This window comes from Momordica charantia (genome assembly GCF_013281855.1).
Source record: "Momordica charantia cultivar OHB3-1 chromosome 1 unlocalized genomic scaffold, Mcharantia_2.0 BLBB01000001.1, whole genome shotgun sequence".
Lineage (NCBI taxonomy): Eukaryota > Viridiplantae > Streptophyta > Magnoliopsida > Cucurbitales > Cucurbitaceae > Momordica > Momordica charantia.
This window is the reverse complement of record NW_028275157.1, coordinates 2,436,407-2,455,706: the sequence shown is the minus strand read 5'-3', so window position 1 is coordinate 2,455,706 and position 19,300 is coordinate 2,436,407. Positions and strand designations below refer to the sequence as shown.

At 35.2% G+C, this 19,300-nt stretch overlaps 2 protein-coding genes and 1 pseudogene across 2 annotated transcripts; 1 reads left to right on the top strand and 2 right to left on the bottom strand.

The window, feature by feature from the left end:
* Positions 1–201: 201 nt before the first annotated feature.
* On the bottom strand, positions 202–1,026 carry LOC111024449 (uncharacterized). The gene has a single exon (XM_022302144.2). The coding sequence runs from the start codon at positions 919–921 to the stop codon at positions 202–204; it is 720 nt and encodes a 239-aa protein (XP_022157836.2). The 5' UTR covers positions 922–1,026.
* Positions 1,027–10,501: 9,475 nt separating this feature from the next.
* On the top strand, positions 10,502–10,987 carry LOC148213082 (secreted RxLR effector protein 161 pseudogene; annotated as a pseudogene).
* Positions 10,988–15,556: 4,569 nt separating this feature from the next.
* On the bottom strand, positions 15,557–17,396 carry LOC111024455 (large ribosomal subunit protein eL20). The gene is made up of 4 exons (XM_022302150.2): positions 17,243–17,396; positions 17,029–17,144; positions 16,846–16,909; positions 15,557–16,110 (listed from the first exon to the last, which is right to left on the bottom strand). The coding sequence occupies exons 1-4, from the start codon at positions 17,255–17,257 to the stop codon at positions 15,769–15,771; spliced, it is 537 nt and encodes a 178-aa protein (XP_022157842.1). The 5' UTR covers positions 17,258–17,396; the 3' UTR covers positions 15,557–15,768.
* Positions 17,397–19,300: the final 1,904 nt, after the last annotated feature.

Sequence of the window (19,300 nt, the reverse complement as noted above, 5' to 3'; positions counted from 1 at the left end):
ATCTTAACCTCTCACATTTAAACATGTTTTTGTTCCTGCAAAAGTATTCAAACTAAATAATTAAATTTTAAAAAAGAACAAAATAAACTAAACAAACAATGCGTGAATAAAGAAAGAAAAAAAATAAAATACAAGACAAATCCCCCTTTTAGTTCCCAAAACCAAGGCGAGGGTCGCTTATTTGCTTAAATCCCTTCCCTATCATGGTGGTTCTATTTTTAAAGGCCAAATTGACTTTCTCTTTTCTTTCTTCAAAGTGATTGTCGTAATGATGCCTTCTTTTTCTGCTTCTTCTAACTGTGCCTCTATTTCTGCATTTAACAAATCATCCAACTCATAACAAGTAAGTCCCTTATTAATGCTAATTGTTGCACACTCTTCCATATCGTCCGGATATTTCATTGCATCCAACATATTGAACGTCACCTTTTGATCATCAACGTGCATCGTGAGTTCTCCCTTTTTTACGTCAATTAGAGTTTCTCCTGTAGATAGGAATGGGCGTCCGAGAATGATAGGCACATCTTTGTCAGCTTCACAGTTTAAAATAATAAAATCAGCAGGAAAAATAAATTTATCAACCTTTACTAAGACATCTTCTATTTTTCCTTCTGGCTTGGTGATCGATCTATCTGCTAACTGGAGTGTGACGGTGGTAGGACTAGCTTTCCCTATCTCTAACTTCTTAAAAATAGACAAAGGCATGAGATTTATGCTAGCCCTTAAATCACATAGTGCTCTCCCTACATCTTTACCTCCTATTGAACAAGGGATTGTAAAGCTGCCAGGATCTTTAAGCTTAGGGGACATTTTGCTCTTAAAAACATTACTACTACATTCTGTCAAAGCTACTGTCTCATACTCTCCTAACTTTTTCTTCCTAGTTATTATGTCTTTTAAGAACTTTGCATAAGTAGGCATCTGCTCAAGAGCTTCAACAAAAGGTACGTTAATGTGCAGTTGTTTCAAGATGTCTAAGAACTTACGAAAATTGTTGTCCTGATTTTTCCTTACTAAACGTTGGGGGAAAGGAGGAGGAGGTCTAGAGTTACTTACCTATGGGGCAGTTGGCCGACTTACCTCAATTTCTATTGGTTCGTCAGGTTCTGTTGCTGTCTCTTTTTCTTTTGTGGGACATGATGATCCCTCTCTTGGCATTTTTGGTTCTTCATAAGCTAGCCCGCTCCGAGTTGTAATTGTTTTGCAATGCTCCCTACCTTCTATTTTGGGCTCCTCCGTAGCGCTAGGTAATGTACCTCGAGGTCGATTCTTGAGTTCACTAGCAAGCTGCCCCATTTGAGCTTCCAAATTTCGCATAGCTGCGTCATTTCTAGATGTGTAATCTCGTATAGCTGTGTCATTCCTAGTCGTGAATTCTTGCATAGCTGTGTCATTCCTAATCGTGAATTCTTTCATCATACTGGTCATACATTCCTTCATCATACTTTCCATACAACTCATAGTAAACTGCACTGGCTGTGATGCATTTTTCTGTTGATTGTGTTGCTGTGGAGGTGGAGGTAAAACAAGGACTCCTGGGCGGTTATAGGTCTTATATTGTTGGTTTTGAACTTGACCCGCATTGTTGGAACTCCCTTGCCCTACATAACATAAACAAGTTGGATTAGATGGGCAATTTTCAGAATTATGAGAATCTCCACAATAATAACAAATAGATTCAATCATATGATAAACAGGAGCAAGATTAGTATTTGTGGATGTTGGTGTAGGTGCAACATTATTCCCTTGCATATTCTTCATCATTTGCATAAGGGTATCTAATTGACTCTGCATTGATGACATCGCGTCAAGATTAAACACTCCTGCACGATCTATGGTCTTTGGTTGAGTCCTTGATCTCTCTGAGCACCATAGATAGTTATGTTCAGTTAACTGATCAAGAATGGTGATGATCTCGTTGTATGTCTTAGAAGTGAACTTTCCATTTGCGGTTGTGTTTAACATCATTTTTGTTGGTATATCGCAATCTCGATAAAAATGTTCAATTTGTACACAGGCTGGAATTCCTACGTTTGGGCAACTTCTCATTAGCTCCTTGAAACGTTCCCATACTTCGTTGACTGTTTCATTCTCTCTTTGCCTAAAAGAAATGATTTCCTCCCTCACGTCTGCATTTTTTGTGGGTGGGAAATACTTTGTAAGGAACTTGTCCACCATGGTTCCCATGAATAAATGGAGTATGGAGGAAAAACATTCAACCATGCAGTTGCTTGACCTGAAAGGGAAAAAGGAAATAATTTTAGTCTTAAAGCATCATCAGATATTCCTGATAATCTAAAAGCATTTGCCACAAAGATTTAAGGTGGGAATGTGGATCTTCATGTTTGAGTCCTGCAAACTGGCCAATAGTGTTAAGCATTTGGAGCATCATCAGCTTGAATTCAAATTGGACATCGTCTGGAATTGGATTTGTAATGCCCGCGTTTAAGTTCTGTAAGGTAGTGGCCGATAGTCGCGCATTCCAATGTCTTTTCGATCGGCCAACAAGATTGGATTTGGTACTTCTTCTGCCATCTTGGTGTTTACTTCATCAAATTCTCTCTCTTTTTCTTTTTCTTTCTCTTTTTGGATTTTCTCTTGTTGTTTTCTAAGTCTCTGCTCACGCCTTAGCCTCTTACAAATTTTCTCGATCTCGGGATCATACGGAAGCAAGTGTGAATTTGTGCTCATGCACTAATGATCACTTTTTAGGTTAGATTGGGAGATATTTTCAGAACAGAAACGGTGAAGTGATCGCACACAAAAACAATTCACAAAGAATAAAATTAAAACAAAACAAAGTCCCCGAAAACGGCGCCAAAAACTTGTTGCGCCTCTGCTAAATAGCTAGAGGATAAGTGCAAGTGCACACCGTCACAAGTAATAATATGGAAGTATTCCAAGTTTGTCTTCATAGGGACTAGTTTTTCTTTTGAAATTGAATTTGAAAACTGTTAGAATGAGCAATCAGGTTTGTGATAAAAATTGGTGAGATTGGTTGATCACGAAAAACACACGAAAATAATAGAATTTAAAAGGCCAACCCCCTACTTCTGTTTAGTTCTAAAATGATGAGTTACACCTACCAAATGTGCCCGTAATTACGCTCAATTTATGCAAACTGGTTCAATTCCTATTCCATACCGCTTTTGGTTTATTTAGAAGTTTAGGCTAGTGTTTACACATGACTATGCAACTTTAGAATCCTAAATGAATTAAATGCCAACTTACATTTAACGGGTAAGAGAGCCTATGTCTAAGATCTTGTTTTTGTTCTTATTTCTAAGTAACTTCCCGTTTTACCTTGATGAGATCCGTTTGACTCTAACCTTCTCAGAATTAAACTCAAACTAGTGTGGTTTAAAGAAGTGGCCAACAAGAAAATCAACTAGATAAATTGTATCAATCAAGATAAGCAAAGAGAGAGTAATACGACGTGCTCACTGATAGATGTAATTTAAAATAGATGACTAAACCATTCGTAGGTGGGTTGAAAAATTAATTTAGCTACTCATAGAATTAAAATAAATGCAACAGCAAAAAAAGATAACAAAATAATGCATTTTCATTGAATTGGGAAAGAAGAACACAAATTAGAATAACTAGAATTGCGATAAAATAATCAAGGAATAGTTGTAAAAACAATAAAGGAAGAACAAAACTTAAAGCTGGAACTAAAACTTAAAAGCTAAAGTTGGCAAGAATTGAGAAAGAAAAAGCAAAGCATGGAAATGAGATGATATAAGTGATGCTTGAAGGCTCATTTTATAGGCCATGGAAGTAACAAGTATTTGAGAAATTCAAGTGAAGTTGGCAACCACCCTTTGTAAGATTTTAGGAGTAAAACTGAATCTTGGACCAATAATTTGGTCAAAAGTTGTTATTTCCGTTTTGACAATCTATGCATCAAATGTGGCTGGTGCATTCTTCTAATAATCTTGAAATACTTGGCGTGCGATGTGCCTAACGCATGGCAGTCATCAATTTCCAATTTTCCTTACAAAATAAACAAATTTCATCAATTAGCCTCTATTTTCTTATAACTAATTGCCTAAGTCCTTAATAATGAAATATGCACATTTTCCACGAATTATATGCATTAACATACATATTCCATCATAATTAACTCCCAACTAAGCATAAAAACTACTCTTTTTAGCCTTTGATCAAGTCTTATCAAGAATCATAAAAAAATTTCGCAATCACTTATCCATCCCACATGTTGTAGTCAACGGGGAAAAAAAGAAACACAGATACACCATATGTTTTCCAAAAAAAAAAAAATCATAAGAAGGCAGAGATGCGAATATTCGAGTTTATACACAACAACAGAACATCGTTTCTAAAGGAAATATCACCAATCTCGTTGGTGTGGAAATTTTATTCAGTCACAAACTAGATGCAGATGGATGAGTGCCTTTGAATGTACAATATTCTTTTTGTTTTCTGATAGCTGAGTACAAAATGCACAGATGAAAAGTAAAGACTTCCGTAAGTATGGTTTGCTGAATAGTAAAGACTTGCAATTCTCGAGCAAAACAATTAAATTTCACGACCATGAATTTAAGGTAAGTCAACTTCATTTCTCGCCCTATTCTCGCCCATCAACAACCTTATATTGTAGTTTTTCACCAATTTCGCCCGAGAATATACCGATCTCGCCCGAGAAATTACGTTGCCAGCGAAGGGTAGTTGGATACATTTACTTCCACTGACAAGTCATAAAAAGCTGTTTTGGGTCATCTAAAACAAATTTTCAAGGGTGGGTTATTTGAGCAAAGTGAAAACTTAGGAGGGTCATTTGAGTCAATTCTCGTTAACGGAAGAGTCTTCACCACTCCATCTCCATTTTTTCCGACTGAAGCTATTCCGGCCAAATGTGGCTATCTTCCGGTCAACCCTACCTCCCCGTTTGCCTCCGCCATCTACTCCGCATATACAAAACCCAAGCTCCAATTTCGCCTCCCCAAAAACCCTCTTCTCATCTGGCTCTAGGGCGACAATTTACAAAAAAAACCCCTATTGGTTGCCATTTCTTTATTTCTTGAATTGGATTCAAAGTTCAAGAATAACCCATGTACATCTTGATTTGGGGCAAAATCAGTCTTTTCCAAAACCTAACAAAAACAAAATCTCATCATCATTGATTTCGACTGGAGTCTTCGTCGAAATCTTCAAGGAATGTGGAACACTCATTGTTAACCTTCTTTCTCCGTTTTTTTAATTTAACCAATATCATTTTTAATTTGTCAAACTCTAATTTTCCAGCTCATTTGCCACATAATTTATAAAATTGCCAAGTTTACAAGCCACGTCATCATTTAACAGCCCAGTCAAGGTCAACTAACGGCCAACTCACTTCAAGGACCATTTAAAATCATCTTCCAAGCTTTCGGGACCAAAAATGTCTCTTTTGAAATTTTAAGGACCAAATAGATACCTAACTTAAACTTAGTGACCTTATTTTAATATTTTTTAAGCATTCTTTAAGTAAAAAGTAAAAAATAATACTTTTATTATGCTTTTGAAAAAATTGAAGATAAGAACGAAAAAAAAGAAACTTGACCCCCGCCCCCCCCCAAAGAATCTATTTTAAATCTCAAATTTCCTAAATTTAACTTCACATAATTACCAAATTTGGGACTTTTTTTTTTTAATAAGGTTTCTTTTAAAACTTTTTATAACAATATATTCTCCACCAAATTATTTTCAAGAGACTACATGCATCGTTAAATTTTATTTTATTTTGCTAAATCTCAATATGTTGTCAGAGACGGTCTATGTTGGCCACGTATTGTAGGTCGTATTTTTTTCAAAATCTCTTTAACTCATGCTTAATGGGGATAATTATGAGATCTGGGCCATGAAAATCCAGTATGTACTAGAAGAGTAAGATGCTATAGAAATATTAAGCAATGTGTTGACTGAGCCTGAGGAGGACAATAGTGCTTAACATAGGAGGGACAAAGAGGCTTATGAAGCCTGGAAGAAGGAAAACTCACTTGCTCGCATAACTTTGCTAAACAGCATGGACAATGATGTCATGGTGAGTTTCCCTCTTATGACCTTGCCTAGGACACGTGGGAAGCGTTAAAGTTGAAATTTGGTGGAACCTCTGTCACCAAAGTTAGACAACTTACTATTAAGTTTGATACTTATAAAAAAATGCTCTAATCATAATATGAAACAACACATGAGAGAGATGTCTAATATGATTACTGAGCTGAAAGAAGCTAATCATGTCCTGACTAATGAACAACAAGTTCAAGCTGCTATTCGATCTCTTACCCAAAATTGGGAACACATGAAGGTTCATCTTATCCATAATGAGGGAATTTTAACTCTTACTGATGTTTCACATCATCTTGAATTGGAAGAAGACCGTTTTTAGAGGCAACAAGGCTTGACAATGCTGAAGTTTATGTTGCTGGCCCTAGTTCACATGGGAACAAAAGGCACAAGTGTAAACATCAGGGAAGTTTTAAAGGGAAAATAGATCACAAGAATAAGAAACCCAAGCAAAGTCAGAATAACAAGGGTAAGAGGAAACGTCCCATGATTCGTCTTAAAAATAAGAAAGCAAATATCAAGTGCTACAATTGTCACCAGAAGGGTCACTATGCTCGCGAGTGTACTGAACTCAAGAAGGTATAAACTTTCTAGGGTACAAGAGTCTTATTGACTGAATCTCATCCTTTGTGGACTGTAGACTCAAGAGCAACCGACCACATAGCAAAAGATCGTGGGGTGTATGTGGAATTTCGTCGAATTCCATCAGAAGCTAGGTGACTGTATGTAGGAAACAATGCCCGAGTGCATGTAAAGGGCATTGGTTCCTACAAGTTGAACATGTGGAATGGGCGCATTCTACTTCTGCATGATATGTTGTATGCACCTGATATTCGGCGAAATTTGCTTTCTATTACTGTCCTTCTCAAACTTGGTAATGGTTTTATTGTATTGGATGTTGCTGAAATAATATCTTATAATTCTGCAAGTTTTTCCCTTATAACATCATCTGTTGATGCCAATATTGACATGATTATGTGGCATGCTAGATTAGGTCATATAGATCAATATAGAATGGCTAGATGGGCTAAGGAATGTTTATTCAGTCAATTCGACAAAATAGAATTACCTTTATGTGAAAGCTGTCTAGCGGGAAAAATGGCAAGAAAACCATTTGGTAAGGGAACTAGGGATGAAACTCCATGGCAATTAATTCATTCTGATATTTGTGGACCCATGAGTATAAAGGTTAGACATAGAAGTGAATATTTTATCACTTTCATAGATGATTTCACACGTTATGGTCATGTTTATTTGATTTCTCACAAGTCTGAAGCATTAGAATATTTTAGAAAATTTGAAAACTTTGTGGAAAATCAATTAGATAAAAAGGTTAAGGCCTTAAGAACTGACCGATGGCGTGAATATTTGTCTAATCAGTTTAGACAGCTATGTGACGAAAATGGTATAGTAAGGCAGCTAACTACTCCTCAAACACCACAATAGAATGGAGTAGCTGAAAGAAGAAATAAAACTCTTCTTGAAATGGTTAGGTCAATGATGGCTCATTGTTAAGGTTGACTTTTTACTGCATAAACATGTGTCGGTAGGCCTGTTTGACTATGTTTTTTACTACTTTTAGGTCATTATTGGTCCAAAAGAACTACATATTCTTAAAGCAGAACATACATAGAACATTTCTGCATAAAAGTCAAACTATAGTACTTTAGGAAAAATATGAGAAAAATGCGGTCAAAGTTGGAAGAAAATAACAGTTTTCTGTTTTGCAGGAATTGCGCCTGGCGCAATTTTGGAGGACAATTTTGCCAAAACGTGCGTTTTGATTAATGAAGGGCAAGGAGGACATTTCCATGTGTTTGAATCCAAGTATAACCATGAGTTTAAGTTAAATGGGAGTTGTTAGGTGTATCTCAACTCATTTCCACCTAAAAAGGTGGGAAGTTCAACAACTCCAAGGGCATATATAAGAGAGTCATCCCTCCAACAGCAAATCATCCCTTCCAAGCTCGTTTTCAGCTTCATTTACTTTCTTCTTCATTGTAGAACTCGTTCTTAGTCTTTAGATTTAAGTTTTAGTTGTTATTTTCTTGTATTTTCATACTTTTGCTTACCGTATTGCCTTTAATTCAACTTCTATCATTTGTTCTTCCTTTATTCTGTTATTCTTAAGTTCTTTAGTGAGTTTGCACTCCCCTCACACTCGAGAAAGAAGAGGGTCAAACTAGAACTCATTGTACGACTCGTTTATTCGGTTTAATTCAATGAAAAATACTTCTTTTATGTTTTCGTGCATTTTCTTTCCTTTAAAAATGTTCTAAATTAGTTATCAACCTCTTTGTGGAAGGCCTTAGTCAAAATGATTTGATTTTCAACACGCTCGGGATTTGTCTAGAATTGCGCCTGGCACTTTTTTGGGTTGGTTTTTAAAAACTTCTCTTTATGTCTTTTTTCTATTTGGCTAGTGGTACACTAAAGCTTAACCCTGAGAAGGATGAGTTAGTTAAAATAGTAGGAAACCAATATGGGATGTGACTTAGACATAAGTGCATAAAATATGGTCCTAGACATAAGTCCTCTGACTCATAATGCATGTGAGTTGATAATTATTCTCTAGGATTGTAATCACACATAGACATATGATTGTAGGTTACCCTAGCCTCTACAACAACCAAAAGTGGTAGTGAAAGAGTAGAACTCAGTTTTCCAAGAAATTCTAGGATTGCGCCTGGTGCGTTTTCCCAACAAAGTGTGTTTTCCATGTTTTGCATCGAAACTAAGGTAGGAAACAAAGATGTTGAGTTTTATTAAATTGCTTGTTAGTTAAAACCCCAAACAACAACATTTCATCACATTTTTCTACCTAAGTCACAATTGCATATTTGAACCATTTCACGACATTACTTGATTTTGATAAGCAACAAGTCCCTGAGGATTCAACCTTGGATTACTTCCGAGTATTACTTGTGACCGTGTGCGCTTGCACGAGTCTCTAATCTTTTTGAAGGTAGAGAAAGTCCTAACACTCAAGCGAAATTGCCAATCACTTTTTGGGGTGATGCTCTATTGGCCGCTGCTTATATCCTTAATCATGTGCCTTCCAAATTTGTTGCTTGCACACCTTATGAGTTACGGACTAGTAGAATACCTGACCTTAGTGGTCTAAGGCCATGGGGTTGTTTTGCTTATATACATGAGTCATCACATCCACATGGAAAATTAGGTCCAAGAGGTAAAAAGAGTATATTTATAAGATACTCTCGAAACACTCAAAAGGATATGTGTTCATTGGTGAACAAGAAAGTGGGAGAGTAACTGAATTTGAATCACGAGATGCTACTTTCTTCGAGAATGATTTTCCAAGAAGAGGTGAGATCAGTGATGAAATATCCCTATTTGAAACTTATAATCCAAATGATTTGCTTTTATCAAATCTATCGTGGGATAGTCTCAGTATTGTACCAACAGTATCTTATCCAAGTGGGAGATATCTGAACACTATGTGTGATTTGGACGAACTACAAACCACTCGTGACTCAATTGATCAGTTGTCACGTGATTAAATGGAATCAACAAGTGAACAATCAACAGAATCACAAATAAGACGTAGTAATTGTGGTAGAATACTGAAACGTCGTTTTGACGATGGAATTTATATGATTACACCTGATGATGATGAAGAGCCGAGAAGTGTTCAGGAAGCTCTTCGATGTCCCAATAGAGAGAAATGGATGAAAGCAATTGAAGAAGAAATGGAGTTAATGAAAGTTAATAATGTTTGGGAGTTAGCCGATCTCCCAAAAGAACGCAAAGCAATTGGTAACAAATGGATTATTAAGATTAAGCGCAAGGATGACGACTCTATCAATAGATATAAAGTTAGACTTGTAGCAAAATGATTCACACAACATAAAGGAATGGACTATGACGAGACTTTCTCGCCTGTTGTGAGTTTTACCTCTATCAAACTCATTCTAGCCATAGTAGCCCGTTTAGATTTGAAATTATATCAAATGGATGTAAAAACAACATTTCTAAATGGTGAATTAGAAGAAGAAATTTACATGCAACAACCCATCGATTTTGTTATCGAAGTATAAGAAGATAAAATATGTAAATTAATGAAGTCAATTTATGGCATTAAACAATCTTCGAGATAGTGGTACATCAGATTTCACCAAGTAATCATCTCATATGATTTTCATATGATCGATGAGGACCACTGTGTGTATGTCAAAACAAACAAAGATAAGTTTGTGATTCTTTCACTATATGTGGATGATATACTATTGGATGGAAAGGATAATGAGTATGTGTTAGTCATTAAGGAATGGTTATCCTCAAACTTTCAAATGAAAGATATGGGTGAGACAACTTATATACTTGGAGTTAAGATTGAAAGAGATCGCTCCAAAATGATGTTAGCCCTATCATAAGGCTAATACATCCAAAAATAATTCTTGAAAGATTTAATATGCAAGACTGCAAACTCATTGATACTCTTATCACAAAAGGCAAAAATTTGAGTCAAAGAATGTGTCCTACGACTCCTGAGGAAATAGAGCTCATGAGAAAAGTTCCTTACCAGGGTGCTTTTGGAAGCCTTATGTATGCTATGATGCGTACGAGACCAGATATCTGCTTTGTCGTTGGCATAGTAAACAGATACCAGTCAAACCCTGGCCAACCTCATTGGAAGGCTGTTAAGAGAATACTTCGGTATCTCAAAGGCAATATGAATTATTCGCTGTGCTATCAAGGAAACAATTCAAAATTAGAAGGCTACTCGGACGATGATTTGGGAGGGGTTATGGATGAAAGAAAATCCACCTCGGGATATGTCTTCTTACTCAATAATGGAGCAATATCTTGGAGTAACAAGAAACAAACTTGTATAACCTTGTCTGGAAGTCGAATTTGTCGCACTTTCGGTGGCGGTACAAGAAGCAGTATGACTTAAGAGATTCTTAAGTCATTTGGGATTTAAAAAAAGTGTGCCTGACTCAGTATTGGTAAACTCTGATAGTCAGGCTGCTATAGCTTTCACGGAGGATCCCAAATATCACTATAAGACAATGCATATAGATATCAAATACAATTTTGTTAGAGATTTGCATAAAAGGAAGTAAATGTGCAATATATATCAACGAGCAACATGATTGCAGACCCCTTTACTAAGCCTATTCCTAGAGATGTATTTAATAGCCACATTAAATATTTAGGATTGCGAAGGTTTTGAGTTTGTATTTCTGAACAAATTGTATTGTGTATTTTAAACTATGGAATAAAGTTTTGTACCTTACTATGCATACACACAAAATGTTTAGTACGTTTAATGGAAGTATGTCGGATGGTAGATTGACTCTCACAAACGAGTAATCGCTTCTATGAATTGCATGTCAGTAGGAAATGAGATAATTTTAAGCATTTTTATTGTTGTAGTAGTACAATAAAATTTGAGAGCAAGTGCTAGCTTAAAATGAGATATCGCCTTGATATGTGATCAAGATGAGATCATATTATGATCGAAGGTGACAAATCTCATTATTCACCTTAAACTATTTTTGAATGCCAGATGGAAGTCCTATTATCATTAGTTAGATAAATTACTAAGGTAGAGTTGAGGACTCAAATTAAATATTGAGTATATTTGAACTATCATCTGTACAGTATTTGGTTGAGACATACGCTCTAACGACAAAGAGTAAAATACTGTAACACGTGTTTCATACCACGTGTGCACAATTTGACCACCAAGGGTAGCAGAAGTTAATTGATATCTACTTCTTTGTTGTGTGAGACCCGTGAGATTAATAAATCTGCACAAGTACCCTTATGACCTTTTTGGCTAAGTTTTGGAAGTTATATTTCAATGTTACTTTTCTTAGGGAGGTTACCAATGGTCATGACTAATTCGATCTAATGGGACCTACCTAGAAAGCAGTTGTTTGGGAATAGAAATCTTTTAGGAAATGGAAGATCATTTCGCGTATCACATTATAATATATTCACAGGTCGACCAATTATATTTTTGTAATATAATTGTGAATACACACAGATATGAAATTAATAGTTCAAAAAAGATCCTGAGTTGTGATAAATGTGACTAAATGATTCTAGGGCACTTCATACTGACTCTACTCACTTATTCAAATTCCTTTACATACTTAGCAGTTGTAAAGTGACTCGCTCTCAAAATTAAAGTATGACGGTCACACGACATGTTTTTCTTGTATGATTTTTTGTGCTGGTGAACTAGAATGTGTTTCCTGTTCTTGAGACATTAAAAGAGCCTCATAAGAAGATGAGACATAATTTTTGTGTGGTCTGCCCATAATGAAAGTATTGGTGTGTGAGTGGGAGATGTAGGTTTTGATAAAGAAATTCACATTGAATTTGAATTTCATAATAGGGGAGCAGTTATGTAACTGCTCCTCTCCTAAAATGTCTCCTCTCTCTCTCACTAGGGGTATGTGTTATACGGGAGTTTTTTTCCTGGAAAACACAGAGAGAGTTTCCTGTATAGAGAAAGAATCGAGTTGAATTGTCTCAAAATTCTTCACCATTTGAACAATTCAGGCAGTGAATCGTGAGATTTTTCCGTTCGTGATTGATCTCCAACCATGACTTGATTTTCGTGGATTCCACTGCGACGCTACAAGAGGTTAGTATCTTATCAAACGAAAACCCAACACCATATGATTTAAAATCAGGCTTAAAGTTTAAAATGTTTAATAATAACTAGATATTGATTTTTTTATTAGTCGGTTTTTAAGATTTTGTTAAATATTTTTTAATTAAATTTAATTTAAGGTCTGTTTTTTTAACCAATCTTATCATAATCGACTTCTTTTAAGATTGGTTAGATTTTTTAGTTAAATTTTATTTAACGTTTGTTTAAAAAATTGATTCCTTAATAATTGGTTTGCTAAGATTTTGTTAGATTTTTTAGTTAAATTTAATTAAAAGTTTATTAAAAAAAATTAGGGTGCCACACATGTTAAATAGATTTTGAAAAAAAAAATCAGTTACTAGTCGTCTTTTACTACAATAAGTGACTAAAATAGAGGGATGGTCGTCTCTTCAATAGACCACATATTGAGATTACGTGCACTGCCATATCACTAGGAAGAGACTGACAAACTATTTCCAAGGATTATTCTTGTAAAAAGTTTGGTGGAGAATATATTTTTGAAAAAAGTTTTAAAAGAAACATTATTAAAAAAATCTCTATGTTCGTACCAATTTTCTAGAATAAAAATGAATTTGACGAACTTGCAAAACAAAAATGTTAACAGCCACACACTCAGATGCTTAAGTTACAATTGAGTTTATGTGAAGCATAACAAAGAAATATAATTTTTTTAGTGTACCTTGAATACGAGTTCTCTTCTCTTATTTATAGAGGAGAAAATCATTCTGTTACTAAGATACTTCTCCTTTTTGAATGGTTGGACTTATTTTTTAAACTATCTCGAGTAATTGGGCTTAGAACACTCTTTGGGTAGGAATCCAGAGGCTAATTGGATGACCAACCAAACTATTATGGTTGGTCAACCTCGGCCGCTCCAAGGCACCAGCACTAGGGTTAGTATGCCTCGGTTAGTTAGTCTCGGCCCAGCATTGAGGCACCAGGACTATCTCATGGGTAGGCTAGCCCACGACCTGATCTCGACCTTGACCTAGCACCTTGGAGTTCAACTCTTTGGACATTTACTGGCCCTGTCTTAACTCGGCTTAATGTTCGTTTCTGTAGCTTGCTAAAAATAAAGAGTTTTATTTCTCCCATAGCAATTTGTATACTTAATTTCACCATGTAGCATGCAAATAGGAATTCAAGCACTACCACAAAAGATTCTTAGAAATATATTGTAACAAGGAAAATTATACCAAACATATATAGATAATAATTATACATAAGATATATAGACATATGATTAGAGTAAAAATTTTAGATGATATATATTATATAACCCAGTATATACCAATAAAAAATATATATTATATAATCTATTGGACGAGTATATTTTTATCATATATTTTATAGAAAGTTTCTCTAAGAGATATTAATATACCAGAGGTATTTCCGAACAATTTACAGTAAATTTTTGGGGAATCCAGTTATTTAGGCAGCCATAATCATTTAGTTACAAAAAAATTTATAGAAATTTGCTGGGTAAATAAACATGAAAATTACATAGATTAAATAATATTAAAAATGATAAGAACAAGAAAACATATCAATGACGTGAGTCGTCGGAGAAAATTAAGAGTTGTTTGAAAACAGTAGAGCCGCCGGAAATGTCGTGGTCGCCGGATAAAACAAGAACGTCGGAAAATAGTAATCACTGGAACCTTGAGAAGAGAGCTTTACTGCCAGATGCTTGAGGAAAAAAAAGAAAAAAAAAAGCTGCTAGAAGGAAGCATGAACAATAGGAAACAGGGAACAATAGGTTAAAAAATGGAAGGAATTACATTCAGAATTTTGCGTAATTAGAATCCCAAATATTAGTATAATTGCATTATTTATTGAATCATTTATTAATTTTGACAAGTCCATTCTTGGAGTGCGAGTGGCGGATTCTTTAGGATCGTATTTGGGCCTCCCTTCTGCTTTCTCTAAGAGCAAATCAAATGACTGGAAGCTCCTGAAGGATAAAGTGGGTTGGAAGAGCCATTTTTTCTCAGTTGTGGGCAAAGAGATTCTTACAAAAAGCATATAGGGCAGGCTATTCCTACCTATGCAATGGAGGTTTTTTGTTTGCCTAAGGTCTGTTGTGACGATCTGATGAGGATGTGTGCGAGATTTTGGTGGGGTTCTTCCGCTGAAAAAAGGAAAATTCAGTGGTTTAGATGGGAGAAATTGTGTTGGCCTAAAGAACTAGGGGGTTCAAATTTTCAGGATCTCGAGGGGTTTAACCAAGCTCTTCTTGCCAAGGTCTTGGAGGTCGGTCGGGCCGAAGGATGTGGAGTTTGGCTGGAGGATATCTGGGAAGCATAGTGATCTGCGTTTTGAATACATTAATCGTAGCTTCAACTCTCAAAACAAGCGTGCTATAGGAATCTTTCAGGTGCTATTGAAGGTGTTTCTTTCAATGTAGCCCCGAGTGGCATTTATTCTTCTCATTAATACTGTTCGTCAGTTTACCTCACAAGCCCGGCCTCCTCTTTGTTGCTAATTGGTACAATTTAGCTATTGTTATAAGAGCTGGTCAAGCCTGATCTCACCAAAGGCAAGCCACATAGTACTCAGCGAAGTGGGTACTGTTACGAACGTCTAACCCGTGGCAACCAGTGGTAAGGCCCATGCGAACTAGATGCATCGATTAAGGGTCAATCGAGTACAATTACTGTAGCACGCTTCAACAACAGGAGGCATAAGAGTATAACAATAGCCCACCACATGCACGTCTACTAAGCATGGTCATAAGATCAACATGGTTATGAACCTTATCATCCAAAAATCACACCCCCAACATCAACTTTTGGGGTCGTGACACAACCAGCCACAACAAGACTAACACAAGTATGCAAAACAATATGATATCCATAGACTTCATAAGGTAACGACCATATACTTCCATCAGAAACAAAAACACATGGCAATAAACCCCATAAATTAATGTCTGGTAAAAAGAAGATAAACGTTGAAGAACCACTGATATGATGGTCTCTACCAAAATTTTCAAAATAAAACAACTCTGTTACCTTTTTTCGTCATTCCTCAAACAAGCAAACAAATTACATAAACAAATTGGGCCTTGAAGCCTTGTATGTGGTCTTCAGCTTTCTGGAGGGTGGCCTAACTGTCTTGAATACCAAGGGGAACTTGATCTTGGAGTCATGGAATTGCTTGGTGCTTTCCCTCTTGCAAAGCTTCGCAGGGACGGTTGCCGTCTTAATGATTTGGATGCAAGGATACCTGACCCTATGGCGAGAAGCCATTTCGTTGTACATTGCTTCCACAGCTCCATTTAAGGTCGTGTCACGGTATTCCTTGTACATGTTGTGATATCCTGTACGACTTTGGTACCGCAACCAAATACCATAGTTCTTGATCTTTGTTGGATTCTTCTCAAAGATCTACAGAAAATGACAATTCGATAAGAACGGCCCAAGTAAAAAATAAAGCTAATGATGTTGCAGTATGTTATGCGAAAACTTAGCAAACCAGAAATAGGTCAGGAACTCAACACCATTAAGTAAATGCTTACCAAAACAAACTCAGAAATAAGAATCACAATCATGTCAAATTTTGTTCCACCAAGAATCAGTGGTCTGCTATATTGATAGATCACAAAAATCTTCCACCATATGGACACATCAAATGCATTCATTTACATAGTTGATACTTTTTTTTCTCCAATATTCACATTTCAAAAAGCATTCAAAATCATTAATCAATAAACTACCCAAGAAATTAATAGAATAGAGAGAGTGTATAGTTAATCCAAATACTATTCACAACAGTACATAAATACAAGCAAAAACCCACAGTTCCTCATCTGCCATAAGTTCTTCAGCAATAAAATATTCACTATAATAACAATACTTCCAGAAGTTCTAAAGGCGATGCCACACCAAACAAACACTGGATGAGAATCGAAACCCCATCCAAGTTTTCACTATTACAATCAAACGGATAAAGGATGTATGGATCAACAAAGGAACAAGAAGTTAATAATTGCCTAAGATCGTTCAGAAAATTAGAATAACACAGTAACTGGTAACAAGGAAAAGGGCTCAGCATGAAGGCCTCAATTTTCTCATGGAAAATGAAGACCACCTAAACCAATGATCAGATAAAATGAAGATTACCTCATTGATAGCGAGCACCTGACCGTTGCTCTTCTTGACTTTCTTCAGCTTCCGCAGAAAATACCTAACACGAAAACAGGAAAAAAGAGAAATCAAGTAAGCGTAGAGTATCGATTGTATTAATCGATAAGCCAAAGAACACAATACCCCTCTTCAAACAAAAACACGATAGAAAAAACTCACCAAAACTTGGATTTAGCGCGAACTTCGTTAGTGGCCCAAAGCTTCATTCTGTAAATCTTGGGATGCTCATCCGATTCGGATGGGAGAGCCCTACCCACAACCTGGTACTGGTGGAACTGCAAAAGAAAAAACGCAGAGAAAGAGGGCTTTGCATCATCAAAGTAGAGCCAAAGATGAAGAAAGAATTGAAGTTGAGAGTGGAATTAGGGTTTACCCTGAAAGTAACCATTTGCGACGATTTAGAGCTCTGGAGGCTCCGTGTGGTGGTTTCTCGGAATTACAAGAACAAAAACCCTAATTCCTCTCCTCTAAATATACCAATATAATCTTTGCTTCAATCGGCCCAAGCCCTATTCTATTCTAATCGATTTCTGTTTTATTTTTAAATTGTTTTGGACTGTTTTAAAAATTCAAAACATTTATTTATACAAATATCTAAATTTTTCTAATTTCATATGGTACGTTTTTATTTTAATTCTGATTTTATCCGTGCATTAATATTTATTATAGTTATTTGTTTTTCTTGAAATATAAAAGATTTAATTTAATAAATTATTATCATAATCCTTTAATTATTATGGGCCATAAATCCCTTAATTCACTCCTTCAAAATCTTAATTTACTACTTCAATCAAATTGATTTTTCCTTAATTCACTCCATGCTCAATCTTCAAGACAATTCAAAATTACATAAACATCTTTTAAAGTTTCAATAAACATATATCCGCATATTCAAAATCACAGTATATATCCACTTATGTATCCGCATATTCAAAATCACAGTATACATCTACTTATATATCTGCATATATACATTCAAAATCACTATAGTATATATCCGCATATCTGCATATATACAAGTTGAGTTATAAGATATATCCACTTATATATCCGTATATATACATTCAAAATCACTATGGTATATATCGGCATATATACAAGTTGAGTTATAAGATATATCATAATCAAATCGTTATAGTATATATCCTCACATATACAATATTTCACACCAAATCAGAAATTGAAAACATTTATTGGAATGCAAACCTTTCAACCTGGAGATGAATTGCTCTAGCGACTGAGAAAAATAGAGGCGGTTGGAGATGAAGGCAGGCAAACGTTGACTGGAGACGAAAGCAAGCAGAAATGTCCGGAGAATAAGAACCAACAGAAATCTCTTTTCAAAGGCAGCCGGAGATGAAATGCTCTTGCGACAAAGAAAAACAGAGTTGGCCGGAGAGGAAGGCAGACGGTCGGAGAAGAGGAACGGACGATCGGATAAGAGGAACGGAGGATGGAAAACCGACAGTCGGAGGAAGAAAAGAAAAACGAGGAAGAAGAAAGGGGTGTATTTCGAAAATGGATGAGTTTTTGGGTTTTGGATTTTTTAATTTTGGAAAGTATGATTAGCACATTTTAAGGGATTTGACCTCCTAATTTACCAACTCTAAATTTTAATAATTATTTAATATTGAGATGGACCCTAAGAATATACTAGTAATTTGTGTTATGGGTACCATCTAATTAGGGATTGGTTCATCACAAAATGTAAATTGTATACTTTTCCATCCTTTTACGTAATTATGATTTCTAAATAGACTATACTAATCCCATTGTAATAATAATCAAACTTATAAATGTGGATCACTATATAAAAAGTTGGAGATGTCGATTTCATGGAAATATCTGTAAAATATCAAATTGATAGATATTTTTGTAAAAGTTAAAAAATTAAAAATTATTTAGATTAACAAATAAAATTTTTCTATTTCTGAATAAGTTTTTTAGATATTTTTTAATAGGTTAAAAATGATTAATATTAATATTATGCATATATTATATTAGTGACATTTTGTTGACATTTTTCATATTTTTTCAGCCTTTTCTTTTCTGTAGTAAAATGGAAATGTCGATTTACCTTCCATGTCGATGTCGAACCCACAGATAGATGAGAATGTCATATGGACGGAACTTTAAAAAGAAATACTTTTTAGTCAAACTTTAGTTTATATTATACATTCCAATTTGTAACAATTTAGTATCTGTACTTTAGTATATAATAATTTTATCCCTGTAGTTAGAATTTTGTAATAATTTAGTCCTTGATGAAAAATCTTATCAAAATTAAGAGTCAATTTTTATTATTTTTAATTATTTAGTTTGTGTGTAATTTATAAAACACATTTGATTCTTTATCATTTTATTGATTTTTCGCTATACTAATTGTCACCTACTAAAATTTTTCTTATAAATTTCAAAATATAAGGATTGA